This window comes from Linepithema humile, chromosome 2, assembly GCF_040581485.1.
Source record: "Linepithema humile isolate Giens D197 chromosome 2, Lhum_UNIL_v1.0, whole genome shotgun sequence".
Lineage (NCBI taxonomy): Eukaryota > Metazoa > Arthropoda > Insecta > Hymenoptera > Formicidae > Linepithema > Linepithema humile.
Window position 1 is genome coordinate 29,560,567 of NC_090129.1, and position 23,691 is coordinate 29,584,257.

General features: G+C 46.5%; 1 protein-coding gene across 14 annotated transcripts in view; it reads left to right on the forward strand.

Moving 5' to 3' along the window:
* The window catches only part of bru3 (bruno 3), a 546,305-nt gene that overhangs the window by 29,550 nt on the left and 493,064 nt on the right, over positions 1-23,691 (forward strand). For all 14 annotated transcript variants that reach the window (XM_067349162.1, XM_067349163.1, XM_067349155.1 and 11 more), the window contains exon 2: positions 14,872-14,954. In XM_067349162.1, the coding sequence (XP_067205263.1) occupies positions 14,932-14,954 (23 nt within the window). In that variant the 5' untranslated portion in view covers positions 14,872-14,931. The remainder of the gene's footprint in view (positions 1-14,871; positions 14,955-23,691) is intronic.

Here is a 23,691-nt window from a genome sequence, read left to right on the forward strand (position 1 = left end):
TCGGTGGATCGAACACGTGTAATTACCGTCGCGCGGAAATTGCTGAAAAATAATTAAACGCGTTAAATCGATTTGAACGATATCGTCTCTAATATTTCACGAGTTAACCTTGCGCCGCGGCAATCTCCGGCGCGTGTCAAGGTACCGAGGTCCGTTCGCGTGAGTGAGGACGGTGGTTGACGACAACCGTTACCGTGCCACGCGCGCGCCTCCGGCGGTGGCGTTCACTCTCCGGGGAAACAAAGAAGGCTCGAAACAGCAGAACCGGCCAGAGAGGAGTTTCCAGCGAGCGCCTCGTGCACAATGGCACAGTTAGGGTTACAAGCTTCTTGACGAGTTGCCAAGTCGCGTCGTTGACGGTGGCAACCCTCTCCTTTGTAGCCGTCGCCAGCTAGACGTTGCGCGACGGTGACGATCGCTCCTGCGAGCGACAACGACGACAACGGCGGCGCGGTGCGGCGCGGCGCGGCGGTGGCGGTGGCGACGCTGGCGGCGTCGACGTCGGGCGTCGTCGTCGCCTTCGACGGCACAAAGCACCCACCGCGCCTCCTCGCTTCTGCCTGCTTGGCGAGCCAGCGATCCGACGACCGCATGTCGGCGTTTGATCCGCTGGCCGGAATTGAAACGGAGCCAATGAATCTACCGAGCGGGATTGCGACCCGGGAGAAATCAAACCCGGAGGATATCGCCTCGTCCGAGACGCTTATTTTTTTTTTTTTTCTCTCTCTCCGACGGAAAAGTTTGCCGAGAACGATGGGAAGGATATATCTCGCGACGCGGACGACTTAAGTGCCTTCATCTTCCTTTCCTCCGTGATAGCGTTTTTGTAATTTCGCGATTTTGGTAGATTGCGCGGATTACTTATTCAACTGCAAACTGTATGATTGATATAGAGTATGTGATCGAAAGGAGATATCGACTAGTCGAGAGAACCACCACTTTTCGAGATTACCAAAGTCGTTTTATAAGTGCGACCTACTTGGATGAGGTACAATATGATATATTTGACCTTATCGAATATCGCCCAAGGTACCCTATTTTTGCATTTGTCATCTTCCCTCCCGCCGTGACCCCAATCACACGACAGTTGATTTCGAAATCGCCCAAGTATGTTATCAGAAAGTGGCGTTATCGGCGCGCGAAGAGGCCCGGGCAGCGAGCTGGCGGTCGCCGCATGACTTGAGATTCCGCGGCGGTATTTCAACCGTGAATTATCGAAATTGCACTTTAAGTCGAATCTGATTCGACGGTGAGCCGAAGCCCGGGCGATTCCGGGGAAACGTGTCCGCTTACTTTGTTGAGATCTCGCGCCGCCGCAAAAAGAGAATCCAGGCGGTTTAAACTCACACACGAGGCGGCTCGGGGCGCACAACAACTATACATACGTTGGACGCGGTCGCGCAATTGTATATGTGTAGGCGCGCACACACGCCCACGCGAGGGTACCTGCGGACAGACGCCGGAATGGAGCTTTGGGAAAGCCGTGCACGTAGCCAGGGCGGGGGATAGAGGCTCGGCTTGCCGTAGGTTGGCTTGGCAATGATCGCCACCCGGTGACTGTGCCAGCCATTAACGGACACGTGTCTCTATCTGGTCCTTGCGCTAGAATCGCGAGATTTATCGCTCGAAACGACACGTCGCGCCGCAGCAGGCTCGAGTGTATTTTTATCACGCGTCATCGATCGCTTGTGTGTTAGTTTCCCGTTGACAAACTCATATGTGCGGAACCAGTTGATCGTTCTCAAACTCGTACTTAAGATTGGAACACTGGAGCGACTGCTTCGCTCAGCTTTTCTTCAGCTTTCGAGCCGTAATCGAATGAATCGAGATTATCTTTAATGGCCATTAAACGACTCTCTTTCCAAAGTCTAAAATTCTGAAGTATAAAAGAACGACTCTCGTATAAGATCTGCAGGAGCAGCGGATGTTTTCAGCCACTATCTTCCACGCACACAGCTATATAGATATAAAATTGAAAACTTTCTTCGTATACTTTTTAAAAGACTATTTCAGATACGTAATCAAATTATCGCGAAAGAATTTACCTCGTCGAGCGAGGTGAATAAACTGTGAGATTTATAACGGCAGATATGTTCTTTTAAACGGCATGACTATTAGTAGCGCGCATTGCCAAATCTCCGTCAATTACATAAGTTTTCTCGAATCGCACGGTCGCCAATCAATTTCACTGCCAATATCAGTTTCAAAGGATACAATCGTATCGGTAAACTTATTGTTATCGCGATAACGGCGTTGTACTCTTGGTGGCGCTGTCGGTTTAATGTTATGCATTCGCAAATAACGGCGCGATTCATTTTAGCAACAGAACCCCGCAGTGGTTTGTCAATGGCTCGATAGCGGCGTCGGCGCTCGGCTGTTCCGGTCATTAAAACTTGATCCATCGAACTATTTGTCCGTCCGTACACGCTGCAATCCCGAAAGTCTCGTTTTTCACGATATCGCCTCCCCGACGTGGCTCTCGTTCACATTTTTTATGCGGTCGCCTATACATCATCGTAACGGTGAAAGCGAAGCGCGACAGATAATTCACGTGCGCCCGGACAGCGCTCGTAAAGTTGATAAAAGTGGCAGGATGACTTATTTTAATTGAAACGTACGTAATCATTTTGCGATTGATCCGTGTATACGAACGTGACGTGGAACAAACGGCCAAAATGTTCCGTAGAATAATAATAAATAACTGCAAAGATATTGCTGTCTTAAATTGAATATGACAATTCCGTTCATTTCCCGGATTAGCGCAAAGATTTTATTTATTTTTGTACTGCATAATCGTGTTTTTTGTATTGCATAATCGGAGCGTAGAATTTCTATTTTCACAAATAAACTATTATTGATTGAAAATTGGATCAGAACGCTCTAGATAATTAAATAACTTTACGGAACATGACAGGTTTCGATTTGTTAAAATATGTTTCCAAATTGAATTTACAGTTTCTAATTCTAAGTTTTGCCGTTCTCTCAGCGCGGTCTCTATACGAATTTTTGTCAGCAATACGAGTCGAACATGCTCGATACTATTGTGGCTTTTATTGTCATGCAAAAGTTCGAGCTTATGCTCGATGTGGAGCAATTCGGCAGTCGGTTGGACACAATAGACCGGACAGTCGGCCCGGTACAAAATATGCAAATTCGGTCGACGTCGGGGCCGGCCCGACAAAAACAATAAACGCGAACGATTGCATGTGTTCATACATCGATGGATTCATAAAAATATCCATGCGAACACGGGCACGGATAGAGGGACGAGACTGGAGGTCGGGACGGGCCAAAGAGGAAAGAGAAAACGCCGCACTGTGTGAGTGGAAGTATTATTTAGGCGCTGCGAAACTGTCCGCCCGTTACATTTCGCGCGGATTGACCGCTAACGAATTTACGAGAGGCCAAGACGTTTCGCTATTACAAAATAGCGATGCTTCTATGCTGATTTATGTTGTACTTTTACGTCTGTCGGAACTAAAAGATTTTGCAGTATTATGGCAAGCGCGTATACAGGTATTTAAATAATATTTATAATCATAAGTAATTGAATAATGTTAATAGATTCTTTTTTGTTGTTTCTAACTCCCGAGTTAGTGACTTTTTTTTTTAATTTAAAACTTGGTTATTTTGAGATTTTACATTGAAAACTAAGATATTAGGAAGAAAGGCAGTAATTGAATTTGTACTAAAGAAATTTTGAATCTAAATTCAAATCTAAAATTGTAAATCTAAAAAAATCTGTAACCGCGCGACTTTTGGTATTTTTTTTACGACATCGCTTGTAGTTTGATGGCACCGTTTTTCAAGCTCTTTAAACGGTTCCATGTTGCTAGGTGACGTTTTATTTAGGTCGCGCTTTTTTCAAAAGTATTCGCCTAAGGCACACTCGCTCCAATTTTTGTTTTACCAACACAGTCTAACTGTTCGTTTTTCTGTGAACTTCTAACATATTGGAGTTTCTCTAAACTTCTCTTTTAACCTACTGAAGATTCTATCTTTCGCAGACGGTATATGTTGAAAAGGGCTTTCATACAGACTAGTTTATCTATCTGTCACAAGTTAATCTATAGGAAAATCAACTGTAATAAATAGATGGATAGATAACAGACTTAATTACTTTTTGATCTCGACTGACGAAATAATTATCTGAATTTTTAACTCAATTATGTTGAAAATGTTATTAAAAGAGAGAATAATCAACCTTTTGCTAAAAAAAATCTCAATTTTAAGTTTGCAAAAGAAATTGGAATCGCACGATTTTTCGCAGACATATATGTCACAGTGTATCGACATTGAGTGAGATGTGCCACGATAGATCCTGTTAGAAACATTTGACCATTTGTTCCACCAAGTGCGCCGAACCTATCTCTACCTTATCTCGTCGAAAATCACCACCGCTACAAATCGCGTGACGAGCGAAAAACGTTCGACGAGAACACCCGAGTGAATTCCGAGGATGCAACCTCCCTCGCAGCAGCGGGGCGAGAATAAAAATGGCGCAGATTGGGGAGCGGATAGAGAGAAGCGAATCGTTGCCGGGTCCCACAGGCCGATTTGACGGGTTCGTTCCCTTGATGTTTCACCCGCCCGCGCCGTCCGCCATCCTTTCGCCGTTTCGACCATTTGCTACCGTCGCTTGTAAATATGAGCGGTCCTTCATTCGGACAGAGAGCAATAGCCCTAACAACGTCTTCCTGCCGCTGCGCCCGGGCGCCCGTTCAGCGCGACGGCGGTTTTCCTCCGTTAGGGAATGTACCGTCATTCCTTTCCTCGGGGCGGTAGACTGAGGAAAGAGAGAAGCGGCCGGGTGGACGAAGAAAGGGACGCGCAGAAATGGGAGCGCGAGGGAGGCAAGTCCCCCGACAATCAACGTCTATAGCACCGCGCCATCGTTCTTCCTATTTTACGTGGTGTCGTAAAAGATGCTTGTTACGAGCGGCGAACGGGCAAAATGACGGATCGTAATAAGTTCAGCTGGCGACGGCGTCGCCCAAGTCCGAGACGATGACGATCATAAACAGTCGGGACCGAAAATGATGAACGAGTTTGCGAATTATTCGATCGTTCGGTCGTTAAGTCTTCTGTCGAGGTCTAGATTATTATTAGTATATAATATATATAGCATATTGTAATATACGCTATTTTTATCCACAAATTTCGATTGAAGCTTAAAACCGCGCTCAACGTAGTTTCTCGTGATTTCAGTTAGATACTCCGAACATCGCAAGCGTGATTTATTTTCTATCTATCTTCACGCTTCGACAAATTGCAGCGTTGTAAAGTTTTATAGCACATTGTGTGTACCGAGTCTCTTTTCTACGAGTGTACATATATACGTATCTATAAAGAAACGCGCGTCCGTTGCCTGTGTGTCGGTATAAATTGCCGAGCTCACTTAGCTGGCCAAATTTATTCCAATCCCGTAATCCGCGCCTATTCATATAGATGCAAATAGGAGAAACGTGTGCCAAATTCGTACGCATCCTTCTGGAAACGAGATATCTCGTGGGGGAAGGATGGCGTAGTTCGCCGTTGCGAGTTATGCCGAGAATGAATTAACCCTTTGCCGGGAGAAAGAGGGACGGCCGGGGAGACGCGCGACCTGAGTAGGAACCGGTGTAATACAACGCATTGTCATGGTCCCACTGGAAGCTAACATTTGGGCTTTCGAACCGTTATACCGCGCGAGCATTACGATATGCGACCTACGGACTCGTTCTGGCCATCGTGAATTATTAAATGCTCGAATTAAATGCCGCGCTGGTCATTAAACTAGCATAAGTCACACTTGCGTTCTAGCGGCCGCCGATGAAATATTAAGCCGGAGCTCTACGGCAACGAATATATTACGAGCGACTCTATTATATCTGCAACCGTTTATTCGATCGTCCGTGCTATTTTGCACCGTGTAAACGTGTATTGCAGCAACTCTCTCGCGCAACTATGATAGTCCGGCGAGGCTCGATGATTAATATGCAATATAATAATTAAAATAATTTGAAAAATTTATTAATACTGATTTCACGATTTGTTTGGACAAAACTCGTTATTCATATTTTACACAGCGGACTTTATAAGTTGAAGATAATTCTTTCTATATTTCTAATCACTTTCCTTTCCGTCTCGGTCAATTTCGACGTTTCCAATCTCTAAATTTTTTGTAGTGAATTTTTAAATACAATTTTAATTTGAAATGTTCTTTGCACAAAACTGCGAAATTATGACTCTAAGAGCTATATTGAGAACTATATTGTGAAATGCCGTGATTCGGCCCTGGAATTAGTCTGGCATTTACATCTAACGTTGGCGTTGGCTGGAAAGACCAGCGAGCTGCCTGTAAGGTACATTTCCATCGACACACGGTAGGCGCAACTCAAGATGTCTGGGGAAATGAAGCTATGCGGGTCGGACCCGTTTCATCTTCCTGCAAATAATTTAATCCCGGCTAAGTACATATTTATGTCTGCACATAGGTAACGCGTTGGTAGCGAAGGGCCGTAGGTATATACGCGAAATATCTGGCTTAAGACTATGTGCTCGCCGTTCTATATAGTGGAACGCCGTGTCACGCGGCCCGGTGTCATTAAAATTAATAAATGCAATTTGAAAGAGCTTAATTGAAGAGTTTCGATTTGCTCTACAACGTAATTTCTCTCGTCGGGAAAAAATGCCCTTTTTTCATTCGAGTATCGCGATGTCAAAGACGCTCCCGTTTTATGCATCTCTCCGCTCATTTCTCTATTCTGTCATCCCCTTCCTCTTCGTCCATGATATACTGTATGGGCCAAGTGGTTGAAATTGGACGTGGCGGTGCATCCGAGACGCTTCTGAATATCCGAGGAACTTCCACGGAGATTTTCGGGGCGCAGTATTTAATTTGGTCATTGTAGGAAAAAGCAGGAAAGGTGAAGAGGAAGGAAAACGGGGGAGATACGAGAAAAGCGGGAAACCGGCAGAAATGGGGATAAGATAAGAGAAAGATGGAAGGGAAGAGAGAGGTTTTACTTTGCGACGAAAAGCAGAGTAGACCTTGCGGAGACTTAATAACTTTGCAGGTGGACTATTTTTACGTTTCTCCTATTCGTGACTTTTTCAAAACCCAGATTTAAAGTAAGCGTCGCAATGCTCGTGGGTTGCGCTTTGAATAAAAATTGCCTTCAATGGAGGAATTTACGTTAATGCTTGGTTCTGCGAAACGTATTTATAATGAAGAAAACGGGGCGAAGAAGGTGAGCGGAAACGCTGCGGAAGGCGAAGGCCTAGACGTAGTCTATTAATAATTGCAATAGGGTCAATTAGATGGAACCATCGTTTGAAGTACCGCGGACTCTGAATCGACTTTTCAATTCATAGAGAGCACTAATAATCGTCTATTAATCGGACAGCCGTAATTTCACATTGCTTTTAGGGATATATTCCGTTTACGTTCCACCGACAAACACAGGCGATCGCGAAAAGAAAACGATAACAGCGCACAAAATGACGTTATCATTTGTAGCGCTGTTAATAATTCTCTCTGACACGATTCAGTGGAATCGTCGATTTGGTTATTGATTGACTGAACTGACCGGTTCTATTTCTGGCCAGTGTGGGTCAAAAGCGTTTCTCAAAGGCTGACAATCTTTGATCGAGTTCCGCCTTTGATCGGATAGGGAACAGAGGTTTGCCGACAAGAACGATTTTACAGGTCATATGACATTGCATCATAAAAGCTCGATGCAACAGTATCAAATGGTGGCGGAAAAATCCGATAAAAAAGATCGATATATCTTTCTAAGAAGTAACATAAAAAAAAAAAAGAAAGAAATATAAACGAGAAAGTATCTTTATTTGTCGTTCGTAATTTCGGGAAATCGTACGTGCCCGTCTGAACTTTCGCGCATACGAGAACTTCAATTAGCACGAAAAATTCGCCACCGCGAAATTCAGCTTCTACAGCACGTTTCTTCGCGAGTACTACGAAACAGTTGTCGCAAAGGTCGATGGCGCAGAATACCACAGAGTGGGTTCGTCGTTCCGTTTCGTGCGACCACTTCACTTATGCGCACTCGTCGACTTCATGGACCGAGACCTCGCAATTGTGGTATATAGCAACGGTCTTCTTTCTCTCTCTCTCTCTTTCTCCTTCCTTCTCTTCCTGTGTCTTCGCGAGAGAGAACTTCAAACCGTTCCGACGTTACGAGGCTAACTTTTGCAAAGTGCCGAGGAGAGAATAGAATTAACTTGACGTTTGATAATAGCGCGGTCGCTAATCGCCGGGAACGACCGGCGAAGACGAAATAGGAACGGATGAATATTCATTCGCGCTCAGCGACGCGGAAGTCTGAGCGTGTGGTCTCGTAATGTATGCATTTGCGATGTACGTTCGCCGCTTCGAACGCTACGTCGGGCTTCCCTGCAAAATGCAGCCGGCAAGTCCACCTGCGAATCGAACGAGCGATCGCCTTCTTGAAATAGCAACACCGCCGGCCGCTGTCGGATACAGCGGGCACGGGATACATGCAGCGGGGGGTAACTTGCCGTTATCGATATTCAAAAAGGCCGTTTTCGATGCGGGGTGTCCGGTGTGTTGACGATAAACGCCGATACTCCGGAGGACGAAACATCAACCTTCGCAGAGTCGGCGCCACCTCGCTGCGGTTATTTGCATATTTCAATTTCCTCTGCGCAACACCGAGGGTGCCGTCGACGCGCGGTTGAGACACACAGACGCTCGCACACCCACGCACACGCTCCGCTCTTTCTCTCTTTCTCTCCCATTTCACGCTCGCGCGCGAGTGTCATTGTCTGTGTGCGCGCGCGCTGGTGTGTCACGAGGATCCGACGGAGAAAATTCCGTTGTCATGGACGACCATTACCACCGCCGGGATATCGCGAACGTACGCACACGGACGGCCGGGCTCTTTCGAAACGCGTCGGTGTACTTCTGGGTGCGCGCGCGCGCGCGCACACACACTTGGACGATGTGCATGGGAGTACGTAGCATCAGTTGGAAACGCTTCTCGTTCCGCGCGGCTATATTACCTGCGTCCCTATTATAAAAGTCATTTCGCAGGACACTCTTCCCTGTCCATTGTACCGGCGCATTTCAATTTTCGCCCAAGATGCAAATTCCACCTCAGCGTGGTCCCCGGCGAGCCGCTCGACGCCGAGACACGACGACTTCCGTATACTATAACCGGTGATGTGTGGGTGCGGTCGGTGGGTGAGTCTACCGGCGGCTCGTTTCGTTTCAATTCATTAGGAGAACCGTAAAATCCTCGTTCCCGCGGACTGCCTGGTACCTGGTTAAGAGCAATTTGGTTGGCGCGACGCGCGCCTCTTCCTTCGACTCCGTGGTCGGTGAGAACTTTTCATTCTTCCTCTCCCCGTGTCACTTGGGAGCTTTTACTTTCCAATTTTCGACAAGCAGTGCCGCGATGATTCAAGGGTTGAAAGGGTTCACTTTGGACACCACACTCGTACGACTTTCTGTACAGTCGTTTTTTCACTCCACTTGAGATTTCGAGCCTAAAACGATAGAGCCTGCTTCGAAACAATATAAATTCTATTTTTCGTTTGAAATTTTTCGCCCAAGATCACTCGCAAACTCATAAATTATTATTTATAAGGCTTGCTATTTATCATTGCATAATAGCGGAAAGCAGAAACATGAAATTTTGAAGAATCAATATCACGCGAGAGAGCGTGATATTATCGTCTTAAGGGAAACACGTGAGAAAGAAATCGATTGTATCCCTTTCATGGCGCAGAGTTTGCTCGAACGAACGAAGCGGACTCGCAAAACCATCCTCCCTCGAAAGGTACGGACCGATATAGGCGTCGGCGGACATCCGACAGAAGGGCGGGCGAGGGGGACTGTCGGAAGGTGGGAGAGAGAGATCTCGTTGTATCGATCGGCGTCATAAAATCCATTTTATGACTTGGACGCTGTCCAGTGACTGGTGTATTAGCCGTCGCATTGCCTCGCAAATAAAATGCTCTTCTACTCTTGAACCCCCTTTAACCACCTCGCCTGGCCCTCGCCGACGTCGGACGATGCCATCAACTCTCGTTTGTATCTCCTCTCCTGTCCCACTCTCTCTTTCTCTTTCTCTCTTGCTCTCCCTTATCCATTCGCGATACACGTCGGCAGGTTTATAGGCAAAAACTCACGAGCTAGACAGTCTCCTTCACGGTCTCATACCTCTCGGTTTTGCCGGTGTCTTTGCATACGGTTTAGCCGCGAGAAAAGAACCGTTTGATTATCCACCTACGCTCTCCACGCCTGTTTGAACAACACATTCGCTCTCACACAAATCAGCGTGAAGCACTTTATAACCCAGTTTATTCGATTTGCATGGGTGTCTTCGTCGTGCATTTCTCAAGACGGATAAAAGCCGAGATCGTAGCAAATTCGTAAAACGGCAACTTTGCGTATATACGATACTTTTTTGTCTTGTATATTTGAACGATCGTTTTCGTTAATATATGTTTCTCCACTTTACATACGTACTTTACAAACATTAATAATAACCGTATCGCAGCAATCAAAATCAGAAATTTGCACTATTATGTGAAAATTCAGCTTTGTAATATTTACATGGCATGCATTAAAAGCGAAAAAGGTAATACAATATCTCACGCGATATATTTATATCGTACTTGCTTTATCGCGTTACTGTGATTTTGTATGAAAGAACCTTTTTTACACCCTATTGCACTCTATATTTATACCGACTCGACCTCATTTCATTTGCATATCATACGCGCTCGCCGATACTTAGTGACGCGGTCATTGGAGACTGCATAGTTTTACATGATGCACCGCGGCGAGAACGCATCAATGCAGCGAACACGAGAAATGCGTCGCCACGAAGGTCATTCCGGCAAATTGATCTCTCACATCGAGGATCAACCGGCCCGCGTGGACCAGCCCGTGTGGTCGCGGATAATTAATCTCAATTGAATTAATTAGATTTGCCCGTTGGAGATTGAGCTATTCCATGCACCGATTCGATGCACGTTTTCTCCCGCGTATCGCGTCTTTTTTGTCGTAGAAACACAGCAACGAGATGAGTCTCTCCACGCTGATTCGCCCAAGTTTACATCGTTCGCGTCTCGTATATTTGTATGCGCAAAGTCGAATGTGACGAAACTTGGTCGTTGCACGCGGGTGACTATGCGCATACCCGATGACAAGCTGTTTCATTATCCGGAATCAGCGAATTGTTCCTACATCACCGATGCGGCGAACGTATAGCTGCTTCATCTGCAATTTGCACGAGGCCGTGCCACTCGACGCTTCGCTGTCAAGCTAATCGTAAGCCTTATCGTAATTGCAGATGCAGGCCCGCTAGAGGCGGGGTGACTGCGTCGGGAGCGAGATGTGCGGGAGTCGCGGCATAATCGTTACCTCGTCGCGTTAATTGCCCTATATAGCAAAATCGGTGTATATTTGAATAAGAAATTGCCATCACACCGACGTGTTTTCAACTTTTGTTATTTTGCACAATTCTTAGCGTATGTATATCTCTTAAATTTCTACATTTATTTCTTTTTCCTTAACTTTGTGTATATTTCTAATAAAGTAAAGAAAATTTAAAACGACTGCCCCTATCTGGATTAGGTACACTAAAATATTACAAATTTTAAGAGTAAAAAAAATGCGATAAGAAAGTTAATGAAACGAGCGCAGAAGTTTACATTTGCATAAAAAATTCAACGAGAGTTTTAACTAATACACTATTTACATTATGAAATAAATTATATTGCACTATTGTGTTAAACGAATGCAGGGAAGATAAATGTTAATTTTGGGGAAAAAATGAAAAGGAGATTACGGCGGTAAAACATTTATGTATTGTAGAGCTAAACAATATAAAAGTGAAAAACGCATGGAATCTTGTACAGCGCATCTACAGGCACAAAAAATCAATACTGCAATGAAAATATAGGTACATAATCCAGCGGGAGAATCCAATTCTACATAAAAGCTCAATTATCTGAAAACTACTTGAATTAACTCTTTGTATTCAGTAGGGCAGCATCCGGGCTGTCCCAGTTCGAAAATAGGCATCCTCAAAAGCGGCGCTGGCAGCGGGATAAACAACAGCAAATTCTGAAGTCAAACTTGTACGTCGAACTCGCTCACTACTGTTTACCGCACCACGAGTGGCCACTTTCTCGCGAGTTGAAGCGTCTTATTTCTCCGGCTCAATTATATACCGCGCCATTTGTGGATTGAATTTAACCAAAAAAAAGCGACAGAGATTCACGATAGCGCACAGAAACGATTGTCCTTGTTCTTGTCGCGTGGCTGGGAGCTAATTCATCCCCGGGAGGCCCGCGGGGCGTGCGATTTGCCGCTACGGTGAAGTTTTCTATTCCCGCCGGTGCCCGCGGCCGCACACATAGAGAGCAAATAGGAGAGCCACGCCACGCGAGCCGTCCCAATGCAATTAAGATAAGCGCGCCCGCGCGATGTTTATAAATATTTTCGGGCATTTCCGAAATAGCGGGCGGGCTACGTGCACGGCGCCCGTATCTGACGTCGTGTACACGCGGCGTGACCAGCCGCGGGCCACGATTCTCCGCGAACTTTCGTGTAAATCGACGCGACGGCCGTTGCGCGACGCGTTCCATCCTCGGCGCTCTCCGCCACCGCGGGAGAGCTTTTACACCGAGTTACCCGGGGTTAGGTTGGACGCGCTACGTGCGAATGAGACGTACTGCGGTGCCGGAAGATAACCGAGCGAGCTCTGGACGCGCGCGACGTGCCGCATGAAAAATTGCAGGTCCGCGCGCAGCGCGCCTCGCGTCTCTCTTACTTCCTCGTTTCCTCGTCCGCGCGATGTAACTTCTCAGAGAGAAAAGAGACTGCCGTCGCGAGATTACCGGTGCGCATCGTCATGAAATCTCGTCATTGGAGTTTCCATGCGAGATTAAAACGTCCTGGATATCACGTCGTGAAAAACAGAAGTTAGGAGTTTAAGTTGCGGATAACTGTCAGGTACTAATCAATTAGTTCATTCTTTTCAGAAATTTTGTATTAATTGAATAGTCGGCAACAATTTAACGCGAAGAGTCTAGATTACTACGATATTAAGCGCTAAACCTAATTGTATTTACGACAGAAACAAACTATCTGTGACGACGTGATAAATCTTATTTTTAATTCACAAGATAATTGTTGAAAAATAGGATGTTTATATGTAAATGCATTTGTACATAAATTACGACTGAGATTGCGAGCGCGCGAATAAATTTTCCGCGCGTGAGTATATAGATTTAATGAATGCCGCAAGTGACAGAGCCCGCGCTGATAGAGTCGTGTCATAAATACCTGCGCAAACCCGGCTCTCCGGCTCTGTCCGCGGCTCTTGCGCCGCGCGTGCTTGCTTACATCCATCTCGTTGTGTTGAGATAGTCAAATGGCGATCAGATAGGACCGAGAGGCCCTTTGAATAAATTCTCAGACCGATAGGAAGGCGGTCCCAAAGGGTTTGCTCGACAGTGCGATAGCCGATAATGGTCTGGTTCAGGCACCGTCCAATTCTCGGGTTAATTACCATCGTTTTAACCCGCCGCGATATCGACGCCATTTCTTAAACCGAATGTAGTCGCGCACAGAATTGATTCTAGGACAGCTATTTATTCTTCGATATCTTTACTTTACATGGTCAATAATTAATGATTCATTGTTACGAATATTAATTATTATCTTTATATATTTGTTTTCTGAAAATTATGAAAGCGAAATATACTATTTTGCGGCAATGATTTTCACGGAGATTAATTATTGACGCGGTAAGAAGTTTTTCTGTACAAGTTATATATTTGTATATAATTTTACGGTCGCGGATAAGCGAACTTTCGAAGTGCGACTAATCAGGGCTATTTATATCAGCCGCCAGATAACAGGCTGATTTTAACGTTGCGCGCGGCTCGCGTGAGCCAACGTTCGAGGGTGTGGGTGGGTTGTTTCCGTCGCTACATCGATATTACTATCTGACGAAGATGATAGCGTAGTGGACTCGCATAAACGTGTTCCGTGGGGTGCGATTAAGCGACGTGTTTTACGGGTGACGTTGTATCGCGCGGGGGAATCGCGTCGCGGTTGATGAATTCCCGGGAATATCTCTGCAGAAATTATTCTTCCGCTGTTGACAAAATCAATGGCCGAAATCTCGGTCGGCGGCTGACGGTCGCAGAAGACGGAGTCGCGCGCGAGTGCGTCCTGGCAGGCGAGGCGCGCGAGCGAAACGTCACGTTTATTTTCGCGCAACACAACACGCTCGCGGCTTCAAAGAATCCGGTCGATGCAAAACTGCGTGAGGTTCGTACATTTCCGGCGCGAGCGCGGCTCCGCGTAGCCGCTCCGGTCCTCGCGCGTCGTGCGTCATAAAGATTGCAACGTGAAAGTTTCGCGAATGTATGCCGCGCTGGTAATTACGCAGCGAGAACTTTCCATCGGCCTGTCTAATTACGGGTAACACATTGACTCGCGTCACGTAATTGCGGTGTGCCGAGTACAAGAGTGAGATCGCGTATCCACGATCGACCTTAAGCTCGGCGCGCTCCGCGCCGAGTTGATGCGGGAGCGGCGGTAAAACTTTTATTTCGCCGGATCTCAACTTCCAGCTGTGCGAAAAGCTTTTCGTTTTACTCGCGCGCGACCGCCGATAAGACCTCGCTCGCAAGCACGTCGTAATATCCTTGTAAATGATTACCTCGTTCGAATTCGCGTGCTCGCGCGTCGCGACTCCCGATGCGTTTTTTATGATAAAGCCAGCATATGCGAGCACTCGGATGCTATATCGTCTCGTAGCTGCGAATCGCGGTTTAATCTACCCGAGATAACAGTTCTGTTTTTTTCCTTTGTTGCAGGCTGTGCGTTCCTCACCTACTACAGTCGTGACAGCGCAATCAGCGCCCAGAACGCTCTGCATGAGAAGCGGACTTTACCAGGGGTGAGTGTTTACAACGTTTACTGTAGCAGTTTACCTACTTTTCAGCCAATTATACTCCTAGTAATGCCGCCTCATTTCGTGTCGCGCCCACTCCACCGTGGAAATCTTATCTCAGTCCCGCTTAATAAGGGTTCTCTCGTTAGTCGCCATACTGCGGACGTGCGCTCGCCAACTTGTACATAACACCGAAGAGACGATATATCGTTCTCGTTATCGCCAAGTTTTATCGAGGTACGGCGTATGCGTGACATTCCGAATACGGGTATCGTAACCCAAAATCGTTCGGTATTACGAATGTCTTAATGCCCGCGGAAATTAGCTGTCGAGACCCGACGCTGCGTTCGTTTTGCCGCGAGACCGTTGGAGGAGCTCCAAGTTTGCGGGCGAAGCTTCAAAACATCGATTTATTTAGTCTCGATTTCCCGCTATACTTCATGGAACGACCATCGGGCGTACGCGCGACAGTCGCGTTGTAATTTTTAATCGAGACACAAAAAAGAAGAAGAAGAAGAAAAGCGCCCAACATGCGCGACAGTAACAAATACTTATCGCCGTCAGGAGCCGTATGCCGTTTCTCCGACTCTAATTTCGGCGATTCGCCGTCCGCGATTCGGGATATTAAAATGGCCCGACGTGACGAGTTAATCTCTTAACGCCGAGAGCCCATTTACGAGGGAAAGAGACGCTCGACGAAGGGAAGGAGCGCGATCGCGGCACCCCGCGGGGGTGGCACTGACACGGCGAGTCCGCGATGTATCATCAGACTTTCTGCGCGGAAACCCTCTGCAAATGCCAGGGCCGGATATGCGCGTTCTTATAGCCCCTCCGGTGGGCTCACGAGAATCTCGCATCTCTCTTGCACGGTCGACTATTAGGATTAGAGAACACGTGTCCTCGCGCATTTACATTCGCTTAGAGTCCGCGCGAGCAGAGAAAGGACGCGATGAAGGACGAAAGAAATGGCGCGACATAATATCGTACGCTCCGGCTTTTCCATATTTATGTCGAGTAATGTCGTAAATAACGCTGGCCGCGCACGCCGTTATATCCTCGCCGTCCGAGTTGCTAACTCGACATAGTTCTCCATCGCGCAATGTTAGAAAGTTACGATATCTTCGGCGAAGTTCGAGGGATATTCGGTAGACATTTATCGCGTCCATGGGCGTATGAGATGCTCGGCCTTATATCAATGTTCTATCCTGCCTGCGAACACGTGTGTGCGAATTACAGAATCAATTACGTTGAATGTATTTCTTAAATATAACTTGTAGACCGTCAAGTCCCTTCACGTTTGCGAGACCTCTGCCGAAAGCGAGGCTTTCGCCGAAACTCCCGAAATTTTCCATCGATCGGCCCCGGAGGCCGAGCCGCGTCGTAGCCGGCACTGAATGCTGCTTAACTGCCAGAGCAGTGCCAACACGCCCCTTCCCATTATCTGAGCTACCCCTTGGAAGTCCGTAGCGAGTACTGGCGTTATGTTTCGTTAATCTATCCCCGAAACAACGCTGCTACGGTCTTGGCACGGCTGCCAGCGGAAATCGTTTTAAATGTTATGCCGAGGGATGTGTGCCGGGGGGGGATACGGTTGAGTTATGACTTTATGAAGAGGCAGACGCACATACGCGCGTATGCCGACATTTTTTTTGTGTTTTTTTTTTTCGTATGCACGCGGTTTCCGCGTGTTGGCTGCCTGCGAGATATATCTGAAAAAAATCTGCACGTCCGATTCCCGTGATATACGCGTCGCGGTAAAACCGCTCCGTCCGAAATTGCGCGGTTTAGTCCACAATCCGACGACAGAAATATATATCGTTCTTGTTGCGCTGACTTAAAATTCTGGCTGAAGTTTGAAATTTGACAATGTCGCGACGCTGCCATAAGTATAACGTAGAGATGGTTTTCAAAGTAGCAGACGACGATCTAATGTTATCAAAAGCGTAGAATCTTCCAAGCTGGCGTTATTTTCATTAATAATATTTCTTTTCAACGCAGCGATTTGTGATGAAGTGAAATTGAGTATTTGTGAATCATTTAGGAGGAATGTAAATTTTGCTTATATGATGTTTAAGTAGCGCATATATGAACAGCTGCCTTTGATTCTCGTCAGAGCTATTGGCATTCATCCTTCTATCACGTTTACTGTATCCTGATAAGATAGGACAGCTAGAATGTTATTTAAACAGATGCTCGTCGAAAGTTTACGGTTGTCGCTTTGAAGCGCGCATCGAGCCGAGATCCTTCCAGTTTTCTCTATGCATTACGTTAATTTGAAGTTGCCGTGAGCTTGTAATTAACGCGCGCGACCTAGACGCTGCGAGTCTTAACACGAACTTGCATAAAGTTATGCAACGCGTCGGCAAGCTTTATATGCATAGGCCGCGTTGGTTTGATCGCATTAAAACACACCGGTCGAAAATGCAACGGTTATGCAAATCCGAAACTAGTGCATGCATTCGGTCTTACAAGCCGTCCTAAGAACATTCGGAGCTTCCTTCGAGACGCTGATTTCATTCATTGGCACCACTTGCCGGTCGATCGCTTTCGATAAACGCGATTAAACGTCCGACGGTACGCACGCTTATGAAGACGGCCGTTTGCCGATCGGCCTTACTCGAGTCGTAATATCCGAATACACCTAAGGCCATAACTCGGCCGCGCAGCGAACCCTTCATAAACACGGATCCCAAAGCCGAACCAGCATTGCTACGCAAGCAATAACAATGCCGCCGGCCAACGTCGGCTATACTTAGCTCACGCTTACTGCGGAAGCGATCGTTGCACGTGCGCAGGCGCCTGTTCGCGCGAGAAACAGCGACAGAAAAGTATTCGGGCACCCCGCTTCCGGTCGTTTCCGTAATACTTCTCTCGCGCAGCTTGACGTGGCGTGTCAAACTTGTTGCTATACATACGTCCGATGATTCAGATCCCGCGTTCCTTCCTTGAACGCTATATTTAATGGCGCGTACACGTTGTTTCGACTTTCGTACATCGCGCCGTGAAGGCTCACATTTATCAGCAGCTTTATTAAACGAACAGTGTGGAATAAAAATTGCGTCACTGTGTATCATCGAAGTTAAAGATCGAAATGGTGAAAGTTGAGTTTTTCGCGCAGGGAAGACAATCGGCTTAATTCAATTTATTTGGTGGATCCAAATGCGTTGCAGTTATTTATTCTTAAACTACTTTTTTCTTTACTCTTTTTATCCCTTGTATTTTTTTCCACGGTCTCATTTGCTGAATCCGCATAGAAATCTTCGGATCTTTTCTCTGCGATAAAGCCTTCCAGATTTAATTCTTGTTTATTTGCTTTGCCTTGCTAAGCCACGCCTGAATCTTGGCCGACGTGTTGGTCTAGGCAGCCCCAACATTAACAGATCGCCAGATGTTCGCCGCTATCTTGCGAACGACAGAAAAATTCGTGTACAAGAGTGAAGCTTGTAGACAAGAATTCGAATTAGATGTTAATCTCGAAATTGCGACCAAATTCACAAAAACAGAAATGATTGCATTTTCGAGAACGATCGATCAAAATGGCAAATTAATGTCTTAATAAATCCGGCGAATAAAAATGCAATTTCACAGCCTCGCAAATTGCGCTGTGTGTGGAAAGTAATGTTCCGCTTTGCGCGTAATCGCTTGGCAGCGGTTCCCTGGTAAGAATTGAAAAAATGCATTAAAGCACACGCTCGCTTTCCAGCCATTGCCGCCCGAGACCTTCGTTTTCCGTGTCGAAATCATGAGAGAGAGCTTAAGTGGAGAGGACGTCGGGGTGACGCGATAAGGAACGCTGAAATTCAGACGGACGAATTGTGGGTGACAAATTGGCGTGCCGATTTACGAGGGTGTAATTGGCGGTGTCGCGCCATGAGGTTTGCGTCGAAGGAAAGAAACGTAGGCGCGGCGAGAAGGCGGAAGAACGGGCGGGCAGGTCGAAGCGGGGACGCGGAGTTCGCGTGAATTTGCATAAGGCGAGCGATACTCGCGCGTACAAAGCTCGACGTGGAGCCGAAAAAACGAGGAAAACGGACGGTCGGTGCGCTCGTGTACGCGAAAGCCCAAAGAAAGGAAAAAAGCCCGAGCATTGTTTGCGTTCCCTCCTAACGAAGTTTTTGCAACTGCAGTATGCACCTGCGTCGCTCTTGAATCCAATGACATTTCAACGATTTCAGTCACTCTGGGTGTCCACTATGCATAATTCACTGAGGGGTGGTATAGCAATAAAAACGACGGTTTTTGCCGCCTTATCGCTGCCTTGGTTTTTGCCGAGCTAAAGATAATACACCGTCACTTTAATTTTTTACCCCGTACGTATATCTTTCCTCGTGATAAGCTCTTTCTCGTTTCGCAACAAAGCGGTGTGTAGTGACACACATATTTGCTCCGGAAAGGAATCTATAAATCCGGTATACAGTATACCTTTTGTAAAGTGTCATCAGATTGTTACGTAATTATCGCGTCGACGATTACGTACCGGGATGACGTCCGAAACGAGGTCCGTGTCGCGATCGTCAAACAATTACGAGGATCTGCAGCGAGGCGACGAGGGTCGTTTTCGCGGGGAAAAGGTATCAAGAAAGAGCGAAGACGTGTAGGAAAGTAGACGAAGACGGAAGATGCCGAGGAGGGATGGAATGGAAATGGTAGGGGATTGGAAGCCGGGGGGGGGGGGGGAGGAGTCACTCCCGAGGAGAGAAGCAAGCCGAGTGGCGACGCCTCAGTGACCGAGCTTACTCTCCCTTGTGCTTTCGTTCGCAAGCGCGGCCTGCCAGATTCTCGTTTTCTCTGTATTACACACACACAGAGACACTCACACCCTTATAGTGCGCACGGACGGACACTCGCGCGTTTCCCTCCGTTCTTCATCTGTGTACCGCGCACACAGAGCCGTCGGTTTTCCACCCTCGTGGCCGCCTCGTGGACCTTCCCTTTCGACTTCCGCGATACAGCCCTGGAAGCAGTTACACGCGCCCTTCGGTGCCGTGCCTTTCTCCTCGCTCTTTCTTTTCTTCCCACTTCCGCGTTAGATTGTTACATATCCAATCGTATCAGGAAACTCCGCGACGAACGGCAATCTTTCTCTGCCTGCTCCGAAGGAAAGAATTTCGGAGATTTTGCGCGCGTTTAACAGACCTCGTGATTCGATATCGGTTTTCTCGATCAACACGATGGTCATGATAAATTTGAAATGCCACGTGGAGCATTCTTGTTGATTGTCGAAAAACGAGAATGCTTTAAACATTTGTGCGCGTATTTTTTTGTTACAGTGAACAGTTTTACATTTTGATTTTTTTTTTTTATCAAGCAATTGTTATATACACATATGTTTGAGCGAAACTATGTGGTAGTGCAGTGATTTTACGTGGTAACATTAAAATTGTGATCAGTTATATCAGAAGAAGAAATTTGTGAAAATTACGCGTACTGAGTTCTAGTGACCGTTTTCTATCTGTCAAGTTTTATCTCTACGTGCAATTTGGAATTAGTGCCGCTATTATTTGCTATTCAGTTCGCAACGCGTGTTAACCGTAATCATTTTGACATTTGCATCGCAACAACATGGTTGACTTCATCGCCTACCCGGAGATCTCGTACCTGTACGATGAATTCATGATGGTATGACAAATTTCTTTTTTAATTTAATGGATGTAGGACGACAAGTGTGGGTATAACGATACATTGTAAAGCATTACATAACGTAAAGTAGCACGTGCCTTATTTAATTATATATCTGAAATATTATTATTATTAATGATCGGGGAATTACATCGGCCGCTAATTATTCACATTCCTCTTCTGTGTAACAGCTGCAAGTCGTTGCTTTCTATGGCTCATTCGGAGGCTATTAATCGTACAAGAGCGCCAGGCTATTCTAGTTCTAATATGAAACTATCAAGCTAACATATTGCTAACTGTACCAAATAGAGCCGTGACGTATCTAGAAACGTAACCATTAATTTCTAACTTAATCGAAATGGAGCGTTGTTTTTGTTTCTCAAACTCGTCAAAATCGCATCAAATACAGCTTTCCAAGACCCAAGTTACATCTTGAATTAAATTAAAATTTTTAATATTGTCAATTTACAATAATATGCTAAGTATTGTGAAACAAATTGAATGAAAAACACTTGAAAGATACAAATTGTTTATAAAATTTAGTTTTACTTTTTACATGTTTTTTTTCACATATTTTAGTTTTGTTACTTTCAGCTATTTTATTTATTTCAATTAATAGAATTTAAAAAAGCCAATCTGAATGCAAACAAATAGGAAAACGTTCTTTTCGAAGGAGATAGTAATGTGATACAAATATTATATAAACGGTCTATAAAGTTCGCGTGAGATCAATGGCCATCACGTGGATCGGAAAGGCGGCTCTTTCGTTGTTCTTTATTCTCAGCCGTGAGACAACATCTCTCGCAATGACTTTACCGGGTAATTAATCGCTCGTACGACGGCGGCATAAAAGATTCACCTACGTCTCCAGAGGAAAGTCACGATGTTCTCCCACCCCCGCGCCGTGATAGCGAGCGTGGAACGTGTCGAGGGAGGCGAGGGCGGTGGAAAGGGTGAGCCCTCACCCTCAAGTGGAACTACTTTACGGGAATATCACTTTGATCCGACGCTTAATGAACGATGGACCGAGCTCGGTAAGAGTACCCAGACTGAATTTAATTAGGGCTCTTAACTTGCCGGGTCGAGAGCATGACGGAATCCCGTGCAGGTTTCCCGCGCGTACGACAGAGACGAGCGACAGTCGCGGTAACGGCGGGGGCCGCCGGGGAACGGGGGAACGTGGGGGTCGGTAAAAGCTCCGGATGGAACGACGGTGCGTACGCGCTCCCGGGAAGAGAAGGCTTTTTGCTTTGAGAACGACGGCGCGGATCCGTCACGCTGATGACGACGTCGACGATTCGAGTCGAACCGATTGTCATGCAAATCACGGAACGAAGCGGCCCGTTATTGACTCGCGCGGCCGGCCCCGTCGCTCGCGATTTGCGTTCGCATCCGAAGAGCGGGGGAGAAACAGCGCCGTCGTCAGTTGAGCCGCTTGCGCTTTTCCGCCGGCGCGGCGGTGCCGAGCGTAGCGGATAATTACAGCGGGCTGAGCTAGTAATTAGAAGAAGGGAACGACTGCCTCGGAGCGGAATAGGAAAATTGAAACAACTCGACGTGACGGCGAAGAACCAGGCCGGACTGGCTGGATCGTCCGCGCGATTTTGCGAACCTTTAATTCCTTTCGGTCGGGAAACCAGTTTCGCTGGCGGATGAGCTCGACGTTCCCCTTTTAATTCCACAGAAAAACAAGGCCGCTCAAACAGCGCGCAGCCAGGAGTCCTCATGTTAATGCGGTTGCTATTTTTTATTCTGAAACAATTACGCTGATGCAAACGGTCACTGCACAGAGGAATTAAGTTAGTTATCTCATTTAGCTTAAATGAAAGCGCATTAACGCGAATGAATATGTTATGTCTATTCTCGCAGATAATTGTGCAGTATTTTCTTCTATGTTTTCCAAGACATTAAAAAAAAATAAAATAAAACGTATCATGAAATTAAGATCTTTATTCCGTTACACGATTATACCGGAGACTTAGACACTTTTTCGCTTCTTTTTCTTCCTGGCGCGATTTCTGAAATTGCCGGTGAGACATCTACGGCGGAGTTTCGAGAGACAGACGCGGACAAGCGCGAAACGGAAATTGAATGCGTCCCTCCGGCAGAAAAATAATGTTCCACTTTTAGAAGTTTGATCAGGCGGAGAGCTCGTTTCGTCGCGGGATCGTGAGGACGCTCGACCGCGTTGTCGACGGTAGCTCGGTAACTCGTTCACCGCAGATCGACCTATCCTCGGTGAACGGCTTGGCGCAGAGCGGCGCGCCCCACGCCGTGCACTTGCGTGAGCGCGGCGGCTCGATCTCCCGTGGAAATTGAGAAAACTTTATTTGCCCCGCCGCGGTCGTGGAAAACATCGGGAAAACGCGGGAAATAGGAATTGCGCGAGCAAACCCCTTACCGTTTGCCGAGGCGAACAAGGACGCGCCCCTCGTGGCCAGTCCCAGTGCCGAACTTATTTCCACATCGCGATAGCGAACGCCACCCGAAGGATAGTAAACCGTTCCGCGAGAAGTAAGGAAAAGTCCGAAGAAAGGAGGAGAAACGAAATAAGAAAAGACAGAACCACGAATTTCCCGTCACTTCTCTAGGAATTATTCGGAACGTAGGGTGTTGGAAAGCAGATTGAATTGAATGGAGAAACAACTCTCTCTCGTGAATTTTTATAACAAGAAAATAGATTTGTAATTATTTTTACTTTTTTGACTACGTGTGATCTTAAACTTTACGAAACGATATTATCTTTCCTTCTTAAAACTGCTTTGAAAGGCAAAACTTGTGTACGTTAGTACAGCACGTAATGTATCGGCATGTCGGATATGGATGTATAGGCAGCTACGGAATTCGCACAGCGAATACCTAAAAATAGTCGAAGATCGTGCAAACACTCGAGGCACCATTAGCCGTTACTATTTCCAGACAGCTGCTCTTTAAACAGCAGAAGTATTGGAGGAAATATCGGCGAGATTTATCAGCCGGGCTAACTTTCTTTGCTCACCGGCGTTACCATATTTCCGACCGATTTCCCCGTCCCCGGTCGTGCCGTCCATTTACTTAAATCATTTCGCGATTGCTCCGTCGGCACGTGTCTAATATAAATATTTACGCCGGCCCAGCCAGCTAG